The 21,432-nt window shown below is 38.6% G+C and overlaps 1 protein-coding gene across 1 annotated transcript; it reads left to right on the top strand.

The window, feature by feature from the left end:
- The first annotated feature begins 201 nt into the window (after window positions 1-201).
- zdhhc3b (zinc finger DHHC-type palmitoyltransferase 3b) lies at window positions 202-18,945 on the top strand. The gene is made up of 7 exons (XM_041810011.1): window positions 202-540; window positions 7,549-7,880; window positions 10,126-10,250; window positions 11,085-11,181; window positions 13,889-13,970; window positions 15,670-15,800; window positions 16,378-18,945. Exons 2-7 carry the CDS (start codon window positions 7,578-7,580, stop codon window positions 16,534-16,536), a joined length of 897 nt encoding a protein of 298 aa, XP_041665945.1. The 5' UTR covers window positions 202-540; window positions 7,549-7,577; the 3' UTR covers window positions 16,537-18,945.
- Window positions 18,946-21,432: the final 2,487 nt, after the last annotated feature.

The following is a 21,432-nucleotide window of genomic DNA, read 5'->3' on the forward strand; positions in this document are numbered from 1 at the left end:
GCTTTCCTGAGTCATTATATCCAAGATAAAGTTGTTCAACTAACTTGAACGTATTAGTTTTTTTCCAAGTAGTGTCCTTAAACTCTGTGGCTGAACAGTCTGAGTGAAAGTGATGCCTGTAAGACTACGCGCTGGGCACCCAATCCCACGGTCAGGCAGAAGAGAGTATCGGACTTCCTGGTTGGCTCTGCCTGCGTTGTGTTGCCCTGCTTCCCGCAAAGCTTCTGGATCAACAGAGACGGAAGCACCAGAGTAGTTAGTCACCGGTCAGCAGAAGGGCTCGGTCCGTCAGTCAGTGTAGCTAGTTAACATACGAAGAGGTGAATTAACAAGTCGTCGAAACCGAGGTGGTTGTGAAAGCTGGAGCCGAGCCGCGCAGCTGTGGAGAGCAGCTGCCCGCAGATCAGTGAGGTTAGCCGGGACAGAGCTAACAGACATAGCGGTGCAGGAGACGGTCTCTGTTTGGACTGTTTTAAGTTATTAAGACTCGAAACTACACAAGGACCTCAAGAAACTTCTGAGACGACAGGAGAGAGCGAGGTAGGTGTTTCAGAAACCACGAAAAGCGCTAAATAGTAAAGTTCACTGGTCAGTATCAGCTATTAAAGGAACACAAGTCTAGATATCCTGCTTCAGATGACAGTGACTTCCTGGTCGGTTTTATTGTGAAAGCACTTCTGGAAATTACTACATAATGCTAATTTCTTCTTTGCTTGCCTATTGACAGGAAGGTTAGAGGTCAGTTTGGCAGACAACAGACTGACATGAATTAGTCCTGCTCCAGTGCACTTCATAGATTTTGGTCCATCTTAAAAACCTTTTAAGTCTTCTAACATACATTAAGGTGCTGTTTTTCACCCTACATTTTAAAACCGTGCACCCCAGAATTGTCATTCACGTGTTTTCATTGTAATACCGTAAAGGGCTGTCATGACACTAGTATTTTATATCTAATGTGGCACTAGTAATAACCAAATAATAATATCTTCTTATCCCGTGGACACCAACAAGTACATGTCCTAGACATCCTGTGTTTCTTGTTTTTAATACCAAACATTGCAAGCTAACACCTGCCCACTATTACATTGCTTTTGTGCAAACTTGACAGTGTGCAGGACTTTGCTTGCAATTCTTCTTGAGTTCATTCTTTTCCCATGTACCGTTTTTTATTTACAAAATCAATGTGCTTTTAGGTTTAAGTTCTGAAACATCACAGACTGTAAGCTTTAAAACCCTTCAGATGACAAAGTATTGATTTTTAAAAAATCACATTACTGTATTTGTTGGACTAAAGGACCAATCTAGAAATTAATTGCCATTTTCATTCCTTAAAGCCCCTGTGAATTTTTTTCCTTCTAGTTATGAAAAAGACTGAAATGAATATGAACACCTCTGTTTGACCCACAGAAACAAAAGATCATCAGCAGGGAGACTGACTGTTTCTATGAATTTATTTTTAATGTCCTAAGCCACTGGGATGGGGGTAGGTGTCAGGTGAAGTGAGAAACTGAAGCTTCATAAAACAGACCTTTTTTAATGTTTAAAGATTTTTCACAGACAAAATTCTATGAGAGTACTAAGAAGAGAGTAGTGAATGCTTACTTCACTACTTACATGAGCAGGACAAAACCAAAAGTTTCTAACAGGAGCTTTAACCTCCTGAAACACAAGCCTTTATTTTTGGGGCATTTTTTAAATTTATTCTTGTTATTTTGGATAAGTAGGACCTGATAAGTAAAACTTAACATTTTATTTTAAAATGTAGCTTTTTGATAATGTCCTCATATGAGGACAGTGGGTTTATTTTACTGTAACACAGTAAAGATAACATTATGTTACAAAGTATGGAACATTCACCCAATCAGGTGCAAAACCACCTATTTATTAAAGTGGTGCAAAAATATTTATGCTCACTTTTACTTGAAAACTGTTGGTTTACTTCAACAACCTTCCCAAGCCATATTTAACAATAAAACAAAAACAAAGTCCCAGTGTCCTCATACGAGTACTTGATGTTTAGCGGTGTAGCTTGTTACTGTTGATCATATCAGCCACATCACAGTCTAAACCTTACTAAACATAAATTAAAAAGTTTCAAATGGTCATAGAATTTTTTATTGGGAATGGCAGCCATCTTTAATATACACTGATAATTGTTGTGTGCTTTTGTGACCACAAGATGGCAGACCAAGTGTCCACAACTGAGGTTAACAGGGCTAAGTTAAACAAAATTTAGAGTAATGGTGCAGGGATCTGAAAATGTAATGTCCTCATGTGAGGATGCAGGGTTGTAGGAGGTTAAGGAAACCATAATTTGCTGCAACCCACACTGCTCAAAAAATGTTGTGTCTCTGTCTCCACCTGTAAAACATTTTCTGCTATAAGAAAGATATTTTGGGGGCTTCTGTTGAATCGTTGCTGTCTTTGTAATTCAGCAAATATTGTGCCATAGTCTTAAGAGTCAAGCTGTGATTTACCTGTAAGTGTGAACAGTTTAACAGTGTAGCAGAAGCCTGATCAACCCCTGTGGATACCATACCACAGTTATTTTATAAAACTTCCTCATAACAGTGAAGTCAATGAGTTATTTTTATTGTAAAAATAGAAACTTATTGAGAGACGTCTGTTGTCCTGAAATTTTTTTTACAACAGTTTTATTTCATTTCCTGCTCTTGTCACCTGCATTTTCAGTAAAACACATCTTGGGTTTCAGCTAACATAATTGTAAGTCATTATCAGACTTTCTGTACCCCCCCACCCCTTTAAGAAACAAGTTTTTCTAGAAACGTGCCTCTCCCCCCGGCTGAATCATGATTAATACCCACGTGACCAGATAGTCAAAATCCTCGTCAGCGAGCTGTCACTGGTTTTACACTTCAATAAAAATGGTCTCAATTTAACTATTCACAATTTAAAGAGCTGAAAATATAAAGGGTAGTTTAATAGTTTAGTTTCTGTTCAGTAAAGTAAAGTTCAGATAAGCCTGGATTTAAAGCTGATGAAAAATTTTGGGTTAAAAGGCTTCTGATACTGACAAGCATTGCTGACATACACTCATTCTAGTGACACACTGGAAACCAGTTCGTTAGTTTCGCTAGGTTTGTTACAGTATTAGGAATTTAAACTTTAATACGATAACAGTAAAAGTTAAAAAAAAGAAAAAAACTGTTCAAGAAAACAGCAAAAAAAAAAAAAAAAAAAATTCAAAGGCACCCAATTTCTTGTTTTCAGTCATTAAAAATCACAAGCAAACTCTTACATTGAAAAAAAACAAACAAACAAAAAAACATGGGTAACCTTTTGATAAAGAAATGTTGCACATGTGTTTGCACATTTTTAGACTGCATGCAGGAGTTTGCATACATATTTTGATGGATTTATTTCTCTTCAGTGCACCTGTCTTATTAAATAGATGATTTTTTTAAAAAGTTTCACTTCATTCCAGTATTACTGATCATTAAGACTGTATCACATTTAACCCTTTTAAGTGAAGAAGTTGTTTCAGTTTTTGACAACTTTTTAGCAGCAGTGTTAAGTTTCAGAATCAGGGTTACTGCTGAGCATAAAGATTCTTTTTTCCATTACTGTTGCTGCTTGATAAAGATAAAAGTAAAACAAAGAATGGGAAACCAAAGGTAACAGAAGCACTCCTCCTTCCAAGAAACTTAATAAGAGAAACGTATCAGTATAAAGGAATAAAAAACTACCGTAACAGCTGAGCTGGATGAGCTAAAATAGTTGGAAAGTTTTCCTTAGTCAGGTTAGAGGAGAAAGAAGATAAAAATGGAAACAGTAAAGCAGCAGCACCCTAAACCGAGACAGATGGTTTTAGTAATCCCAGACCTGTCATGAATGTGATACACAGACTGAGCGGACTCCAACCTGACCTCCCGCTGTCCCAGACTCCTGTTGTGAGATGACACCTGCGGTCAAAGGGTCAAAAATCTACAAACAGGGCTGATACTAAATCTTTAAAAAGTGTACCATACCCAACAAGACAGCTTACTTTATCCAGACAATCGGTTCGAGGGTGTTTGTCCAAGGATTCAGACATGTTGCCAGAACAGCTAAATAAATAATAAATGGATACATGCTGGTTTGTTCAGAAATAAATGACATGAGCTATTTCCTTTTCTAAATGACGTCCTTGTTTGACTGCTATTGAAAAGTTGCTGATTCTAGTGATTTACCAGCTTCTGTTCCCTTGTGCTAATTATATAAACCTTGGCAGGGTTTGTGTTGACTTTTATCATCCCTTTTTAGCTCAATTTTTTGTTCTTCCCTCCTTGTTCTCAGCAAAACATGATATATTTATAAACTTAATTCATAGTTTTAAGGCTTTCTGTAAAACACACTGTATTGATTCTGCTGTGGTGCTCATACACCATAAAGGCAGGGTATTTGTTAAGATATGATGAGTCATGACATGAGTCGTATGCTCACAGTGTTAACATAATGATATGTTATAGGTGCAAAGATGAGTGTGCAGCCTGGCCAAGAAGGATGCAAGTGTCAACTGATAGAAGTGAAACTTCCACTATATAATCATAAAAGAATATAATAGAAATGTTTGTGTTCAGAAATCTTTAGTTATAGCATAGGAAGTATTTCTTTTTGTATTACAGTTGTAGTCAGAGCTACACTGATCATTAGCAGGATTTAGTGTATGCATTACAAAGACCTAATGGACAACATTAAACATGCAGACTGTTATTGGTGCTCAAGACTTCCTCTGGTATTTTGATAATGATTTATGCATCTCTTTAGATATCTTGATAAAGTGCTGCTAATAGCAGTCGCAATTAAAAAATCTCTACTTGAGTGTCAAATCTGCTTGATGCTTTTCTGTGAAAGCCAAAACCCATCAGGCATCATTCAGACCTCCATTCAACTGATAATCCTTTTTTTTGTTTTGAATTTTTTCTGCTCTTGAATGGACACTTGACAAAATGTTCTTCAGAAAACACTTGATGTTGCTGTGATGTGTTTTATCAGCTGATCTAATGCAGGTGTCATCTCCCTGTCTTGAATGACTTCAGCCCATAGGACTAGGAACAGGGACAAGGGGGCTGATACGTCGCCCCACACCTGGGATGCAGTCCTCCAGAAGCTGCCAGGCAGCAGGGATGTGGTTGTCCTGTTAATCAAGACATGAAGACCACACCTGTAACAGATCAGCTGATAAGATACGTCACAGCAGCATCATGTGACTCTTTGGAGGAAAACTGCAGGAACTTAAAAGTCAAAACATGTCAAGGCAATACAAACTGGATCTGACAGGCTGAAATGAACTGGGAGGAAATTGTTCACGTTGAGTAATCAGAACCTCTCTAGTCTCAGCGGTCCCACACAGGTTGACCTTTTAATAGGTAGAGGCCAAGTGGTTGTGTTGCTGTGTAGAGAGAGAAGTCTGGTAATTGGTCTTTGAGCTGTAATTGGCCGTGAGACATGTTAGTTAATCTGGAAATGATGCTGATTAATTTCCTGGAGAACATGCTGTAGAAAAGCTCTTGTATCGTTTGTAATCTGATTAACCTCCTGCTCTCGAAGGAGTCACAATTAACTGGCAGGGTCACCAACCAAGGCCTAATTAAAATGGACATAAAAGTGGGATGAGGTTATCTTCAAGGTAAGCCTAATGGAAAGAATGATTCCTCAGGAATGTCCAAGCAATCAGATTTTACTCATTTAAGCTCAGGTTTAAGTGAGAAGAAAGGCTCAGAGGTCCAGCCTTTAACCCAGAATAAGCTGTTTGATTCCCACCTGTGTTATCCGCAGAAATGTCTGGCCTAATTTTGGTGTTCAGACCTTTTTTTGATTTTTTTTTTTTTTTTTTAAGTCAACCTCGCCTACTTTATTGCTTGATCACCTACAAACAGCTGAAGACTGTTTTGTGTTCACCCAAGCATTTTTTAAAACAGAAATAAAATTCAAGCTACGACTTCCATTGTATGTTTTTTTCTTGGTCTTTTGGGGCTCATTGAGTCAGTATTTTTCCTTCAGGTGATGCCTCCTCCTGAGTTTTTCTTTATTTTTAGCCTTTTGGGCCTTAAGGCCTCTCAGCATTTTAGGCTTTCATTAGAGAGAACAGTGGGTAGAACTGGAACACAATTAGATTTTCAAGCTTTCCTGGGGAATTCCAAGGCATTCCCAGGCCAGGTGAAATATATAATCCTTCCAGTGAGTCCTGGCTGTGCTCTGGAGTCTTCTTCCAGTTTGGTGTACCGAGATGACCTCCACAGGGAGGCAACCAGGAGGAACTCTAATCAGATGCCTCAACCAACTCAGCTGCCTCCGTTCGAGTAGCGGGTCAAGTTCAAGGTCCCTCCTGATGTCAGAGCTCCTCTCCCTATCTCTAAGGCTGAGGAATGTTATTTCAACCACTTGAACCAGCAATCTCATTCTTTTGGTTGGTGGGGGTAGGAACAAAGATCAACCGGTAAATTGAGTGCTTTGCCTTCCAGCTCAGCTCCCTCTTCACCACAATGGTACAACGTCTGCAGTACTGCTGATGCTGCACCAACCCAACTGTCAGTCTCGCAGTCAGTTCTACCCTCACCTGTGAACAAAAACCTGAGATACTTGAAATCCTTCACTTTGGGCAAAGACTCCCCACCTTGAGGGAGAACTCCACCTCCACCATACCATACAACATAAATTGATTCAATACGATGCAATACAATATTATATGAAATTATTCGATATGGTATAGCGCAGTGCGCCATGATTGTCTTCAGATAACAATAATTTCACAATACAGTGATTTTGTGATAATTGATAGATTGCAAGCCATCAAAATTTGCTGCTATCACGCCTAATTTTTCCACTCCTTTACCTACTTTCTGACGTTATCCTGCTGTCTCCTTCCTCTGCCTGTTAACCTCTGTTTACATCAAGGGCGTTGGTTTGAATGTGGCCTCGGCAGGGACACAAAGATGATCCAGAACAAGAGGCTGTATTTATTCTGTATTTACTACTAATCCTAATTAAAGTCCTTTGGTGTATACAACTTTAATTTCATTAAAAGCTCTCATAAACTTGAGTCTAACATTAATCACACAATATAATCTTTATTTACCTACATGACTTTGTGAACCTGACTCTCTCCTTTTGACTCTCTTCCTCTATTTTCAGTTAATCAACATTAATTCATAAGTAGTTCAACAGTGACAGGAACAAAATATTTCCTTTTAATAGGCTGGAATCTCTTAGCAGGAGCAGACTCAGTGTGGCCAGCCATCAACCCTGACTGAGTTTGCAAAGAAGGTGGGACAGAGGGAGAACTAAACCAATCGACAAGACAGCAAGAAAATAAACAACAGATAACACAGAGTTGTTTGAACAAAGCAATATTTGTTTAACAGGGAATATAGCTCCAGTTGTCTAGCTTTTTTAATCAAATCTAATGAAGCAAAGCATGACAGATCAGTTTCAACTTAATGTTATTGTTGGTTTTCATCCTTCCTCTGACCTAATTCTTCCCTTCTTTTATATTCCTCTCCCCGCTCCCCCTCTTCCTCTCCATCTGTCTCTCCTCACACCTCACAGTATGCGGCTGGAGTCAAGGGTTTTGTAGGATGAAGAGCCCGGCGCACCGCACCAGGGACATCGAGCGGCAAGCCGGCTACTTGAAGCCCGAGCACTGCGCCCCTCCTCCGCCTCGCACTGGCTCTGACACCATGTGGTTCATCCGCGACGGCTGCGGCATCGTGTGCGGCGTCATCACCTGGCTCCTGGTCTTCTACGCCGAGTTTGTGGTGGTGTTTGTGATGCTACTGCCCGCCAAAAACATCGCCTACAGCCTCTTCAACGGGGTGCTGTTCAACGGCCTCGCTTTCCTCGCCCTTGCCTCTCATGCCAAGGCGATGTGCACAGACCCTGTAAGTCACAACCCTTGGTTACCTTACAGAAAGCTAAGGCTGATACAGTCTCCTAGACTCTTGAAACACTTCAGTAACACATATCACAAAACATTAACTGGTGAAGAGTAACTTTTGGAACTGATGGGTCAAAACTAAAATATGAAAACTAAAATTTTCTAGTTACATGGTGGTGTAGGGTCTGCAAAATTTGGTTTCATGCACATCATGTGTCGCAGGTGACATTACTGTTATGTGTCACATACAGTGACTTTCAAAGTATTACAAAGTATTTTATAAATCAGTCATGGTCAGTGTAATTTGGCTTTTTGACAAAAACCCTCTTTAATGTGAAAGTGAAAATGGATTTCTACAAATTGATTTCAGTTAAATAAAATATGTAATGCATATGTATTCATCCCCTTTAATTTAGTATTTTGTGGATGTACCTTTGGCTGCAATCACAGCACTGAGTCTGTGTGGATAGGTCTCAATCAGGCTTGCACATCTGGACACTGCAATTTTTCTCCACACTTCTCTGCAAATTCTCTGTTGGATTGAGGTCTGGGCTTTGACTCAGCCACTCCAGAACATTCACCTTGTTGTATTTAAACCATTTCTGTGTAGCTTTGTCTGTTTGCTTTGGGGCATTGTCTTGAAGGAAAATAAATCTTCCCCCAAGCTGTAGCCCACTTGAAAACTAAATGAGATCGTCTTCCAGGATTTTCTATATTTTACCACATTCATTTTACCCTCTACCTTTCCTAGCCACCCCTAGCTGCCCGTGAAGCATCCCCACAGCATGATGCTGCCACCACAGTGCAGTGGGAATGGTGTGTTTGTGTGGATGTGCGGTATTTGGTGTCTGCCAAACATATCGTCTTGTCCAGTAGCCAAAAAGCATCATTTGGGTCTCACCAGACCAAAGAACTTTGTTCCAATTGACAATGGAGCCTCTCACATGCCTTTTGGTGAACTCTAGTCAAGATTTAATCTGAGTTCTCTTCAACAGTGTATTTCCTTTACCACTCTCCCATAAAGCTTGGACTGGTGAAGAACCTGCCTAACAGGTGTTTGTATGCAGAGTTTCTCCCATCTCAGCTGCTGAAGCTTGTAACTCCTTCAGAGTAGTTATAGGTGTCTTGATGGCCTCTTGGACTCGTGTCCTTCTTGCACGGTCACTCAGTTTGTGAGGATGGCCTGATCTAGGCAGATCTACACATGTCCTTTCTCCCTTCCATATCTTCGTGATGAATTTCACTGAACTCTTTTTCAGTGCCTTGGAATTCTTTTGTATCCATCCCTGACTTATACTTTTTAATAACCTTTTCTCTGGCTTTCTTGGAGTGTTATTTTGTTGTCATGGTGTAATGGTTGCCAGGAATACTGATTAACCAGTGTCAGACACAGGTGTCTTTATATTAGAATCACCTGAGACACATTCACTGCACTCAGGTGATCCCCATGTCCCTAATTGGGAGACTATTTGCACCAGTTGGTTGGACCTCTGTTGAATTAGGTCAGTTGCTTTAAGGGGGGTGAATGTTCATGCAGTCACTGATTTTATCTTACATATTTTTGTTTAATTGATATTACTTTTTAGAAATCTGTGTTGACATTAAAGAGCTTTTGTGAACATAGAAAACAGTTTGTGGGGTCACACAGTAGGTTTAAAAATATGCATAATAGAAAATTAACATTTTAAGACTTTACTAATGCCAGTTTAAAACAATAGAAATAACAGTCGCTCATTAATTGACTTTTTTACTCTACAAATGCTTTCCTAATTATATTAATGTCTCTTATAGCACTGGTAGACTGTTGTGTTTGGAAAGTGAGCAGTGAAGAAGAATGTTTTAAAGTGATTTTATTTTTGTTTTTATTGATTTAAATGAGGGTCCTCTAAAGGCAAATTTGTAGAACATATTCAGGAAAGTCACCAGTTAATTCAACACCAATTTAACTGTGACACCGTAGTGTATCTTTATCCAAGCAGGAGTGCATTTGAGGGGATGCTTTTAGTGAAAGTCTCTGTTTATGAAATAAAACATGGAGATGAATACTTCGAGTCTTTTTTTTTGGGTTGTAGGAAGATTTTGGTTGGCAACAGAAGATTATCAGGTTTCCAACTGGCATACTGACGTTTGGGAATGGCTGCTCTACATCAACAGAAACTACAGTTTTTAGAAGCAGTAGTGTATTTCAGTCTGGATGTAACAAGTGCATTTATTAATCCATATTTTGTTTCTCTGTCTGATTCTCTCAGGGAGCTGTGCCGAAAGGAAATGCCACCAAAGAGTTCATTGAAAGCCTGCAGCTAAAACCAGGACAGGTGGTGTACAAATGTCCCAAGTGCTGCAGCATCAAGCCCGACAGAGCTCACCACTGCAGGTACAGCACCACACTCCCTGTGAATGTGTAGATTGTAAGAAAGATTGCAACTCCCACTGCAAACTCTGCAACTTTTAAACCGTGTGCCCGTGCAGGTAGAGTGTTCTGCTGAAATCTGCACCTACACTGAGAGAACAGAGGGGAATGCATCGCTCCTCTGGGGACTCCTCTCTTTCTTTTTCTGTGTTTTTTTTCCTGCCTCCCCTGTGTGTGTTTCGTCAGTTTTTTTTTTATAGCAGCAGTAGCATTTCCCTGCAGACTATTCACAGCTTGATAATAAGGATTTCCCTCTGTGGCAGCTCAGTGGTTTCTCAGGGATCTCGAGGCATGAAAAGCACAAAATCAGCGCAGTGTAATTGAATTGTAAAGCGAATGAGTCACTCTGTCCCAGAGGCAAAAACAGTGAATGACGTACAAGATTTTCTTTTAGCTGAATATGGTGAGTCATCCTGGTGGGTGGTCTGGATGATACACTTGTCTCTAATGAATCACAAGAGTAATATATCACACACTGGGTGACAGCTTTATAAATATAGAATCCCTTCAGAAAATGTGTAAACAAATCACTCATATTGTTCACAGCTTCTGCACTTTCAGATGGTTTATCGTGACTTGAGTTTTCAACCAGCTACAATTCTGCATGATTGATAAATTCCTGACACAAACAGAAAGTCTACTACTCTTTTAGTCTCTAACTTCAGCGCTTGACTGAACCTCGCTTGAAATCTTTTTCTGATTTCTGATGTACAGGCGACTTGTGAGATTGGTCTTCTTTCACAGCCTCAGAATTTCACAACTAACCTCCAGTGTTTTCTTTTCTGTTTATGTCCACAGTGTGTGTAAACGCTGCATCAAAAAGATGGACCACCACTGTCCCTGGGTGAACAACTGTGTGGGAGAGAACAACCAGAAATACTTTGTGCTTTTCACAGTGAGTCTTTACACAAGGGCAGGGTTGCAATACCAGAGTTTTACTCTTGAATATGATTCTTATCAAAATAAAGTCATACTTATACTTGTCTTGATACAGTAGTAACAAAAATAGATGATCAAGACCTCAATTATCGGCCAATTTCTTCCTTTTGATCTCCAAATAATGCAGAAACCCAAGAAACTGGTCTAGATTGCACTGAAAATGTTTCTGTACAGAAACATTGCCAGTGTTTGTGCATTTTTAATGGACTCCATTTGTCTTTTATGCACCTGTCTTGTGAAATAGATTTAGCTTTAGTGCTTTTCCACACCAAACTCATTGAAATAATGGAGATTGCATCCTTTTACAAAACTACATGCTAGTATATTTGTTGTTTGTGTGCATTCAGAAAGTATTCAGACCCCCATACTTTTTCAGTTTTCTTATGTTGCAGCCTGATGCTACATGAGAAAAAAACATTCTCATTAATCTACACTCAGTACCCCATCATGACAAATGGAATACAAATTTTTGGAGATTTTTGCAAATTTATGAAAAATAAAAAAATGAAATTTCACATTGACATACGTATTCCAACCCTTTGCAACAACGCTTGACATTTAGCTCAGGTTCTTCCGTTTCTCTTGATCATTGCTGAGATGTTTCTTCACCTTGATGGAGTCCACCTGTGGTAAATTGAGTTGATTGGACATTTGGAAAGCAACGCACCTCTCTATAGAAGGACTCACGGCTGAAAAAGCCCTTAAGAGCAAAAAACCAAGCCATGCAAAAAGGGTCCCAGTGAGTTCTGTTTTATTGTTGTGGTTTCAAAACAGGATATCAGTATCACTTGATTTTTGTGAGGATCATATCAAACTCTCATTCTGGCATCATGACAGCACTAATTATTTATTATTATTATTATTATTATTATTATTATTATTACCTTAAATTGTTATAAAGAAGTGGTTCCCAGCCTTTTTTCCTTAGCCCCACTACCCATACCCAAGAATTAACAGTATAGTATTTTAAAAACAATAAATGAAAAATAGATAAAGAAAAAACTTTTTTTTTTCATTGACAAAATCTTAACATAATAGCCCTACTTACTTAACAGGTTTATGTCTGTTTTTAACAGATCTTTAACAGTTATTACCCACGCTGATGAAATTGGCAGGGGGTTATGGGAAGGGTTCCGTATCTTTGTTTGTTTGTTACAAGATAACTCGAGAACGGAAAGAAGTATCTTCACCAAACTTTCAGGGAATATTGGGATAGTGACAGGGAGAATCAATTAGATTTTGGTGATGATCCGTGCACCGGTTTGTTTTTTCTCAGACTTCAAAATTTTGAACACCATGGAAATCAATGGGAGCATGAGTTCCTCGGTGGCGCTGCTTAGGCATGGGTCTGCCGCCTTAGACAGCCATTCTAGTTTTAATGGTGTATTAGGGCCAGTCTTAGAAAAATAATAAAGAGCATCTGTTGGAAAATAACAAAAAAATTCATGTTTAAAATTCAATAATTTAAGAGAAAAACCCTTGAAATTTTTTACCTTAGAAGTCATAAATTTACAAAGACCAAAATGTGGAATGTTTGAGATTATTAGGTCCAAATCCCACAGTGGGTGGAAGAAAATCATGTCAGATGAAGCTGTGTTTCCCTGCACAGATCCTTTACTTGAGAGCCTTTGAATTGATATATATCTTACTGAGCCTGATTATCAAGGAAAATACTATTTATTTTGCCCAGAACCATCACATTATTATTATCATCTGTACTAAGAAGAGACACTTCTTTAAACTCAGGTTATCCTACCTCTGTTAACAGTTCGGTGTCTCCAGTTTTTTTAATTTTAAAAAGTCATACATACGCTATTTTGCCAAAAGTATTCGCTCACCCATCCAAGTAATTGAAATCAGCTGTTCTAGTCACTTCTATGGCCACAGGTGTATAAAATCAAGCACCTAGGCATGCAGACTGTTTCTACAAACATTTGTTAAAGAACACCTTTGGAATGAATTAGAGCGGAGACTGAGAGCCAGGCCTTCTTGTCCAACATCACTGTGTGACCTCACAAATGCGATTCTGGAAGAATGTTAAAAAATTCCCATAAACACACTCCTAAACCTTGTGGAAAGCCTTCCCAGAAGAGTTGAAGCTGTTATAGCTGCAAAGGGTGGACCAACGTCATATTAAACCCTATGCATTAAGAATGGGATGTCACTGAAGTTCATATGTGAGTCAAGGCAGGTGAGCGAAAACTTTTGACAATATAGTGTGTATGACTTAAAAACTTTAAATTTTAGAGTTTATAATGTTAAAATGTATGACTTTTTGAACTTGAAATATTCAGGCTCTTTCTTATAAATTAACTTATTAAACTGTAATTATTAGTTTGGTGTCTTGTAAATATACGACTTTAAAATCTTAAATATTTCAAAAGAAATATTCCTTTAAATTTAACAGATCATCTTTATTTTATATCTTTTAGGATGGTCCTATTATGCTGTTGTACATCATGTTTCTAATCAAGAGTATTAAGAAATACATGTACAGTACATCTAATTTTTACAACATCAGAGCAGACAGGGCCTCATGCCCCCCTGTGAGATCTTTGGTGCCCAACCTTGGGTGCCTGGACCCCAGGTTTGAAACCACTGCTTTTAAGAATCGCATGTTAACCATGAACTTGTTTCTCTTGTTTCTCCTCTTTTCTCTCCAGATGTATATTGCACTTATATCCTTCCATGCTCTCATCATGGCAGCATTCCACTTTGTTCTCTGCTTTGAAGAAGACTGGACAAGTAAGTCATGAACTCATTCACATTCAGTCAGACAAATTTTCAAGACTGGTTAGGTTAGAAAATATAAAAAAACAGAAAACATTAAAAGTTCAATTATCCCACCTTTACAAATAAAAAATAGATGTGCATGTACAGTATTTCTCTGTCATAACTTATAACTCCCATGAATTCTTTAAGTTTTGATGGATGTTAAAAATGCATTCAAGAGGCACCAGTGGCCAAGTGGTTTTGTCCATGAGTCTCATGTACATTTACCCAGAACTACCGCTACAAGGCCTGGGTACAGGCCTGGGTTTTAACCCAGCCTGTGGTTCCCTTCCTGCATGCCATTCCTGACTTTCTCTCTCCCCAGTTTCTGACTCTGTTCACTGTCCTGTGTCACGAATGTAAATCGGTTAGTCAGTCTTTGTTTGTATAGCACCAATCCATAACTGAATTTGGCACAAGACACTTTACAAAGAGGGCAGGTCTAGACCAGTGGTTTCCACCTTCTTTCCCTGGACCCCCCCCACTTGTATCTAAGAATAGACGAGGCTCATCAAGACCCACATGTATTAAAAAGTGAAAGATTGCTGTCAAAAATTACATCAATGTCAATTGTTGCATAGACAAACCCTAAGAAAATAGGTCTAAATATGTTTATCATACCAAAAGACACTTGTATAAAGTATTTGAGTAAAGTTTTGCTATGATCTAATTTTGGCAACCTCAGAACAGGCAAAGCCTGAGATCTTTAGCGCCCCTCCCAGGGGATCCCAGGCTCTAGGTCGAGAACCAATGGTCCAAGCTGCACTTTCTGATGTACCCTATCATTGTAAAGAAATAAAACTGATCACCAAGAGCTCATCACGAGCAGTATTTAGCCTCATTGCAGTGGCGAGGAAAACCTTCCCTTAAGGTGCAGATGGATTTCAACATCTGTCGAAGCTTGGGTTGGAAGGGGTAGGGGTGGAGGGAAAGCAGAAAGAGGGACAAGAGAAAACAACAAATGGAAGACAAGAATGGCGGTCATAAAAGCATAAAAGCCACAAATATAAATCTTACCAAAAAAGAAAACCATCCACAAGGGCACATGGTCTCACACATACCCCCACTCCTCCATTATTTTCAAACTGACATTCAGTTCTTCCAACTTCCACCTGGCTGTCTTATTTTAATTTTCTGTCCCTGTGTCTGGGTGACCTTTTATCATATTTATGTTTTTATAGTTCCAAACCAACTTACACAATCTCCCCAAAATGCTCTGTCATTTACCAAACAATTCTTCTTTTTTTTTTTTTTTTTTTTTTTGCTTGTCTGGCACAAACTGTCAGCCATTGACACAGTCCAGCTATGCTCCCATAACTTCCACTTTATTGCAACATTTGATCCGTGTCCAAAAGCTTCCAGAAACATGCAAAAATACTACGAAATGAGCACAGAGTATGGTCAGAAGGCTCTGTCTGTATCTGGATCAGATACAGCATAATAAAGCCTTTTCAACTACTTAAGTAAATACTGATCAGCACTTTAGCAAACACACCTTTGAAAAGACAGACATTATAGCAGCTGTGGCCAGAATTTATCCTTTCAATTTCCTGAACTGATTGTATTGTTTATGTACTTGGTGAATTAATTCCATGTTTTATGAATTTACACAGCAAATGATCCTTGCACACATATAAATAAGTTTCTCCATGTGCTCTGACTCCTTCTACAGAGTGCAGTAACTTCTCCCCACCAGCAACAGTAATCCTCCTCATCCTCCTCTGCTTCGAGGGTCTCCTCTTTCTAATCTTCACGGCAGTCATGTTTGGGACTCAGGTCCACTCCATCTGTACTGACGAGACGGTGAGTTAAAAACAAGTTACATTTTCATCCGTTTCTACAGTCTGTTTGCCCAGTTAATGCATCTGTGTGCAACATTTCATCATTATCCATCATGAATCCTCCTGAAGTGCCCTCTAGCAAGTCACTAAATCCCACCAGCTATGTAGAAAATGTGCTGCACCAGCTTTGACTTTCACTGCTGGTGTCTGCACGGTTTATTTAGCTTTAAAAGGAGGACAAACTCAGGAGCAGCACTCAGATTCATTTTCTTTTAACAGTTGTTCTTAAATATTTAAAATGCAAGGTGAATTGCAAGCTGCAAATTCTAAAGTAGAGGACGGTCCTGCCTGTTGTTACTACTTCAAAATTTGCATGTGCTAAAGACAAACACCTGAAACTGCACCAGTTAAAATGTGAGACCTCCTCTTATATATATTTTCCCAGACATCCTTCCATTTAAAATGATTGCTTAAATCTGGACAATACATCATGTTTTAATTCTAGACTGTCTAGTAATAACTGTACCAGGAGGCTGTAGCTCATGCTTTCTTTGAGTTTGTTAGTCAGTCCAACAGTCTCATGTCTCTTGTCTCTGCAGGGTATCGAACAACTTAAAAAGGAGGAGAGACGCTGGGCCAAGAAGTCCAAATGGATGAACATGAAGGTGGTGTTTGGCCATCCGTTCTCTATAGCCTGGCTCAGCCCCTTTGCAGCCCCTGACCACGGCAAGGCAGACGTGTACCAGTACATTGTGTGAATGCTGCAAACTGAGCTGTGGACTCAAACTGGACCTCAATGAGCATGAACTCCTTCTGACCACTTTCACGTATTCTTGTCTTTTTTTTCTGACTGATATTTCAGGATGTTTTTCTGTTAGCCTCCACGTTGTCAAAACATTTATTTTTTAAAAAACTTATCTCCTTTTTCATTTTATCATTTCTGTCTTGGGCCTGACTGAGACTAAAGAGCTCCAGCTGTACAGAAAAGCCACAAGGACAAGAAAACAAACCAAGCAAAAAGATTTGACATGAAGCGCTTGATAAACATTGGAGAAACGACACCAAGACAATGATTTCTACCTTCTTTGGAGTAACATTTCCTGCAGTTTTGTCCCATCATGTCCTGCTTCCACAATCACAATGTGATGCCAAAACTGCAGACCTGAATGTTTTCGCCCAAAGCAGTGCAGTCCAGGTGCCAAATCTGACTCTGGGGTTATGTCTTCCTGTAAACATTGTAACAGGACAACCTGCCAAATCCTTTATTTGCTTTATTTCTCTTGCGGCAGTAGTCTTTTGCTGAGGATGAGTTGCCTTAGAGAGCGGTGCATGAGAGAGCGATGGTGTGATTGCCTTAATTTGGCTGTCTGGGTGACATAAAATCACATTTGATTTGAGATTATGTTAAATAAGTTTGTAGTTTGATGCTAGAACACTGTGAAAGACAGTCAGAGGTGGTAGAGAGAGCAGAGGCTGGTGGAGGTTTTAATCCTTAAGATTTAAGTCAACACAAAAGTCAGATTTTCTCACTCAAAATGTTTACATGCGTAGTAAAGTGGAGCTACAGTTTTAGCTCGATTAGATGATTTAGCTGGACCACTGTCCTAGTATACATGCACAGCAGCAAAATCAATTCATTGATGAGAGCATGTCCAGTAGGTTGCAATTGCTCTTCTTCTTGTCAACTCAACAAGTTAGCAAACAGCTAACCAGTTGATTTGTTTTTTTGTTTTTTTTTGCTTCACTTCAGGCACAAATGAGATAAACACTACTCCTCTCTCATATCTGAAGGCGGACGATGATGCAACTTCTTTGAATGCTGAGGATTTTGGCTGTTCATCTTCTAGGTTGTAGCCAGCAAAAAAATAATGTCAAATACTTTGACACTACATATTTTTATAGGCTACAATCTCCATTGTATCTTCACTGCTTTAGAAATCAACATCTATTTCATACCACTCAGAGGCTGAGAAGAATCAATCAGTTAATTGTATTTAAACTCCTGCACATTTCTAGACTCATATGAAAATTTGCAAACATATGTGCAGCTTAGATGGTGCTTAGAGCTCCTGATAATGTGCCTAGGACTTCTATTTATATTGCTGTAGTATTGAAACAAGTGTTCGTTCTCTTTGATAACATCTTATCTAACTCTAAAATTCTACTATCATGAGAACTCTACAAGAAATAGACTAGTGTAGAGCAGTAACACCTACTCTAAATCTGTTGACACTAAAAAAAACTCATAGTTGAGTCTAAATCTGTGGTTGAAACCATAAAAATCTCAAGGATTTCAACTTTGTCTGACCCTTTGCTGGGAATCTAACTCCTGTTTTTGGCAAGATCGTAAGTGACGTGAGTTTCATTATGAATGAGATAGCTTTGACAAGTGTCCTCCTAATTATTTAACATCTCTTTGTGCTGTAAATCTAACCAGCATCTTTGCTCTAACTACTTCTTTCACCATCACCAGCTCAAATGACATCAGGGAATAAAGCAATAGACATTGCTCTGAGAATGCACTGAACCTTAGTGTTATTCACTCGCTTATTGTTTATAATCATGAGCCTGAACTGGCGGATAAAGCCAACCGGGTTAAGGATAATAACATTTATCATGTTTGTCACATAGAACATGTGAATGAGGGCCTAAAGAGCACACTTTAAATTCATGTTTCATTTGTAAGCAGAGCAAGACTACTCAGTGTGAATAAAAGAGTTTGTGTTAGTTGAATTTCATGCAGATTGGAAATATTCCTCTTCAAAGCATTTAACCCTAGAAATGCCTTTGCCCAATAATGTTCAAAAGCCTTATTTTACTATTAATCATGCTTTTAAAACACTAAAAGGACATAATGACCGTACATGTTGCCAAACTTATTACTTGATGAAAGCTGGGATTTTATTGATTATGGTCAAGAGACTTTTTGTTAAGCATGTCAAAATCACTGTAGTTTTTAAAAATTGTAATAACATTACCACCACAGGGAGATGCAACACTTGCTTTTCCGTTTACACAGCCAGCACACTAGCTTTCTTTTTCTTGAACTGTTTCTTTTGTTGTTTGTGGTCAGGTACTACTTACTGAGGACCACATGATGTGTTTTTGTTTGTTTTCAACTGTGATATTTCTTTAAAAGGAATGACATTAAACAATATGTATATGAAACTAATTGCTCTAAAGTGAAGTTTGTCAGTTTGCTTTGGATTTTGCCAGATTAGTCTTTATACTGTGGGTATTTGGTGCTGAATTTAACAGGTTAGAAAAGTATGGAAGCCCTAAAGTGACATACATCCATATATTTTATTATGCACAGGTTTTCCATAATAAGAAGCCATCCCTGGATGTTTTCTCAAGATCTTTACTTATTTACAAGTGAATATATCTTGAGATAATGCATGGCACAAGTTAAAGCAAGAAGACTGTTTCATTTCCATTCATCCTTCATTCATTAATAATCATTCACATCTATCTTTTCCTGCTCTACCAATCCCATTCTGCCATAAGCTCTCAGGATCCAATAATCCTGCTGCTGTCATATTTAAAATCTGTTCTTCACTCCTCCGCAGTCAGTCTTTTGTTGCAGTTCAATTGCTGTAATCCTCCTCCACCCCAGCCACCTCCATTACATCTCCACGCTGTCCAGGTCCAGCTTCTCCCTGCTATCCCTTCACCACCACCTTCAAGTTAACGCATCAGTGTCCTCAGAAGTCTACTCCTCATCTTATCCTACATGCTTCCATCACCACCGGTGTCTACACTCCATAGGAGGGGGGTATCCCATCCTCTGCTGGCTTAACTACTCCTTTCAAGTACATGAAGACATCATGATGGAGTCGATCTGCCAAAGACATTAGTTGCAAAATAAATTGTTAAACTCGTATTAAGTCTCTGATTGAACATTTACTGTTTCTTTTGATAACACGTTTCATACAACCCCCAACATTAGAAAAGGGAATCGTTTCAAAGAGGATCCCTGTCTGCAGAACAAAAGTCATGAATCAACATGTCTATAAACAATATCTTAACAAGATAAGTTTTTTATAATCAGATGTTTATTTAATCATTATTACTGTTTATCTAAATGGAAGTGTACACTTCTTAAAAAGCATGTCCCATTAACAATGCATTAACAGCTTTACAAATGTTTGTTTTACATATTTTATAAGACATGATTTATAACTATAACAAATACCTATATGTATTTAAACAGGATCCTGGGTCAATTAGTACAGTATTGTTCCAATCAAAGTGAAAATGGGACAATAACTCTTCACACTATCAGCCAGGTATGCTATATCTTTTATTCATTAGCAGGTCAAAAAGTGCCCTGCCCTGCACATCAAGTCCTGCTTTATTTCCTTTTCGTTTCTCACTTGTGCAGCACATCTGTACACCTGAGCAGAAGGTATAAGTGAAGGTATAATTTTAGTAGTTTTCTAAACTCTTTACAGTTCTGTGCTCAGATATGAATGCGTCCCACTGAGGACCTTTGACCCAATACACACCTTATCCCTTCTGCTTCATCCTGTCTCATACCATGCTCCCATCTAGGGGTAGAGTGTCCCAACTTTTGTTGAAATAGAGGGGTAGAGTGAGCAAAACAGAGGTTTTTGAGATGCACACTCCAGAGTTATACGAAATCTCCCAGAATGCCTTGTGAACAATCAGCAAGATCGCTGCTCCAGAGACAAATGAAATTAGCCAGTAGTTTCTTTAAACAAATTTTCAAATTAAACCATAATATTATCTTAAGTTAGCATTGTTTCATGTATTATGGTCTTTTCATTTCAAACAAGCATTTAAAAAAACACTCATAGTATGCTAACAGCTAACTAGCTAGCTCTCTAACAATGTATTAAAATGTCTTTGTGCCTGATTGTCCCCCATTTCTGGTTGCCAATTACCATGGATGAAGACTAAAGCTCAGACACCTTCTCCTTCAGATTGTTCCTGTGAGATGCCGCATCTGTCAGAACTAAAACACACGCTAAACTTTCAAAATAAAATCAGATTAAACTTCAAGCTACAGTATGTTAGGGTAAGGGTCAGGATACCAAACATTAAAATTGACCTGACCTGCAAAACCTAATTACAAAACATCTTATTAAGTCAAGTAAACACTCTGATGACAGGAAAAAAGCTTGTCCTCTATGAAAACATTGTAACTTAGCAAAAATGCTTACGTAGCTCTTTTAGCCGCATAAGCTACATAGATAACGTAGCTAATGTAACAAAAGCTAAAGCTTGCAAAGCTCAAGGATAGATATACAAATGAATCTACGAAGCTTTCGCTTGCTACGTCAGCTACCTAGCTATATATGTAAATTATGCAGCTACATTAGCTTCAGTTCTGTTTGCTAACACTCACATTGCTAGAGCTAACTTAGCTACGATGGCTTACATAGTAACATTAACCGACAGATAGATCGATACTTTATTAATCCCGAGGGAAATTCAAGATTGCATAGCTAGCACATCTATGTTAGTTTTAGCTAAAGCTAACAAAGGTACAGTGAGCGCCCATTCACAATTCTACTTCTAAAACAGGTCTATACATAATTTATCCCCAGGTTAGACTTCTGTCCTTTTTCTTTGTTTTATTTATGAAATGTTGTTTCGTCTGTAATGTTTATAGAGTTATTTTATAAATC

The sequence above is a fragment of the Cheilinus undulatus genome, linkage group 16 (genome assembly GCF_018320785.1).
Source record: "Cheilinus undulatus linkage group 16, ASM1832078v1, whole genome shotgun sequence".
In the NCBI taxonomy this organism is placed as follows: Eukaryota; Metazoa; Chordata; class Actinopteri; order Labriformes; family Labridae; genus Cheilinus; species Cheilinus undulatus.

Bases quoted from the DNA above. Each gene is read 5' to 3' on its own strand.
- zdhhc3b (XM_041810011.1), top strand. From the start codon at position 7,578: ATGAAGAGCCCGGCGCACCGCACCAGGGACATCGAGCGGCAAGCCGGC. The intron at 13,971-15,669 runs GTAAGTCATGAA...CTCCTTCTACAG, and splicing joins CTTTGAAGAAGACTGGACAA to AGTGCAGTAACTTCTCCCCA. The intron at 15,801-16,377 runs GTGAGTTAAAAA...TTGTCTCTGCAG, and splicing joins CCATCTGTACTGACGAGACG to GGTATCGAACAACTTAAAAA.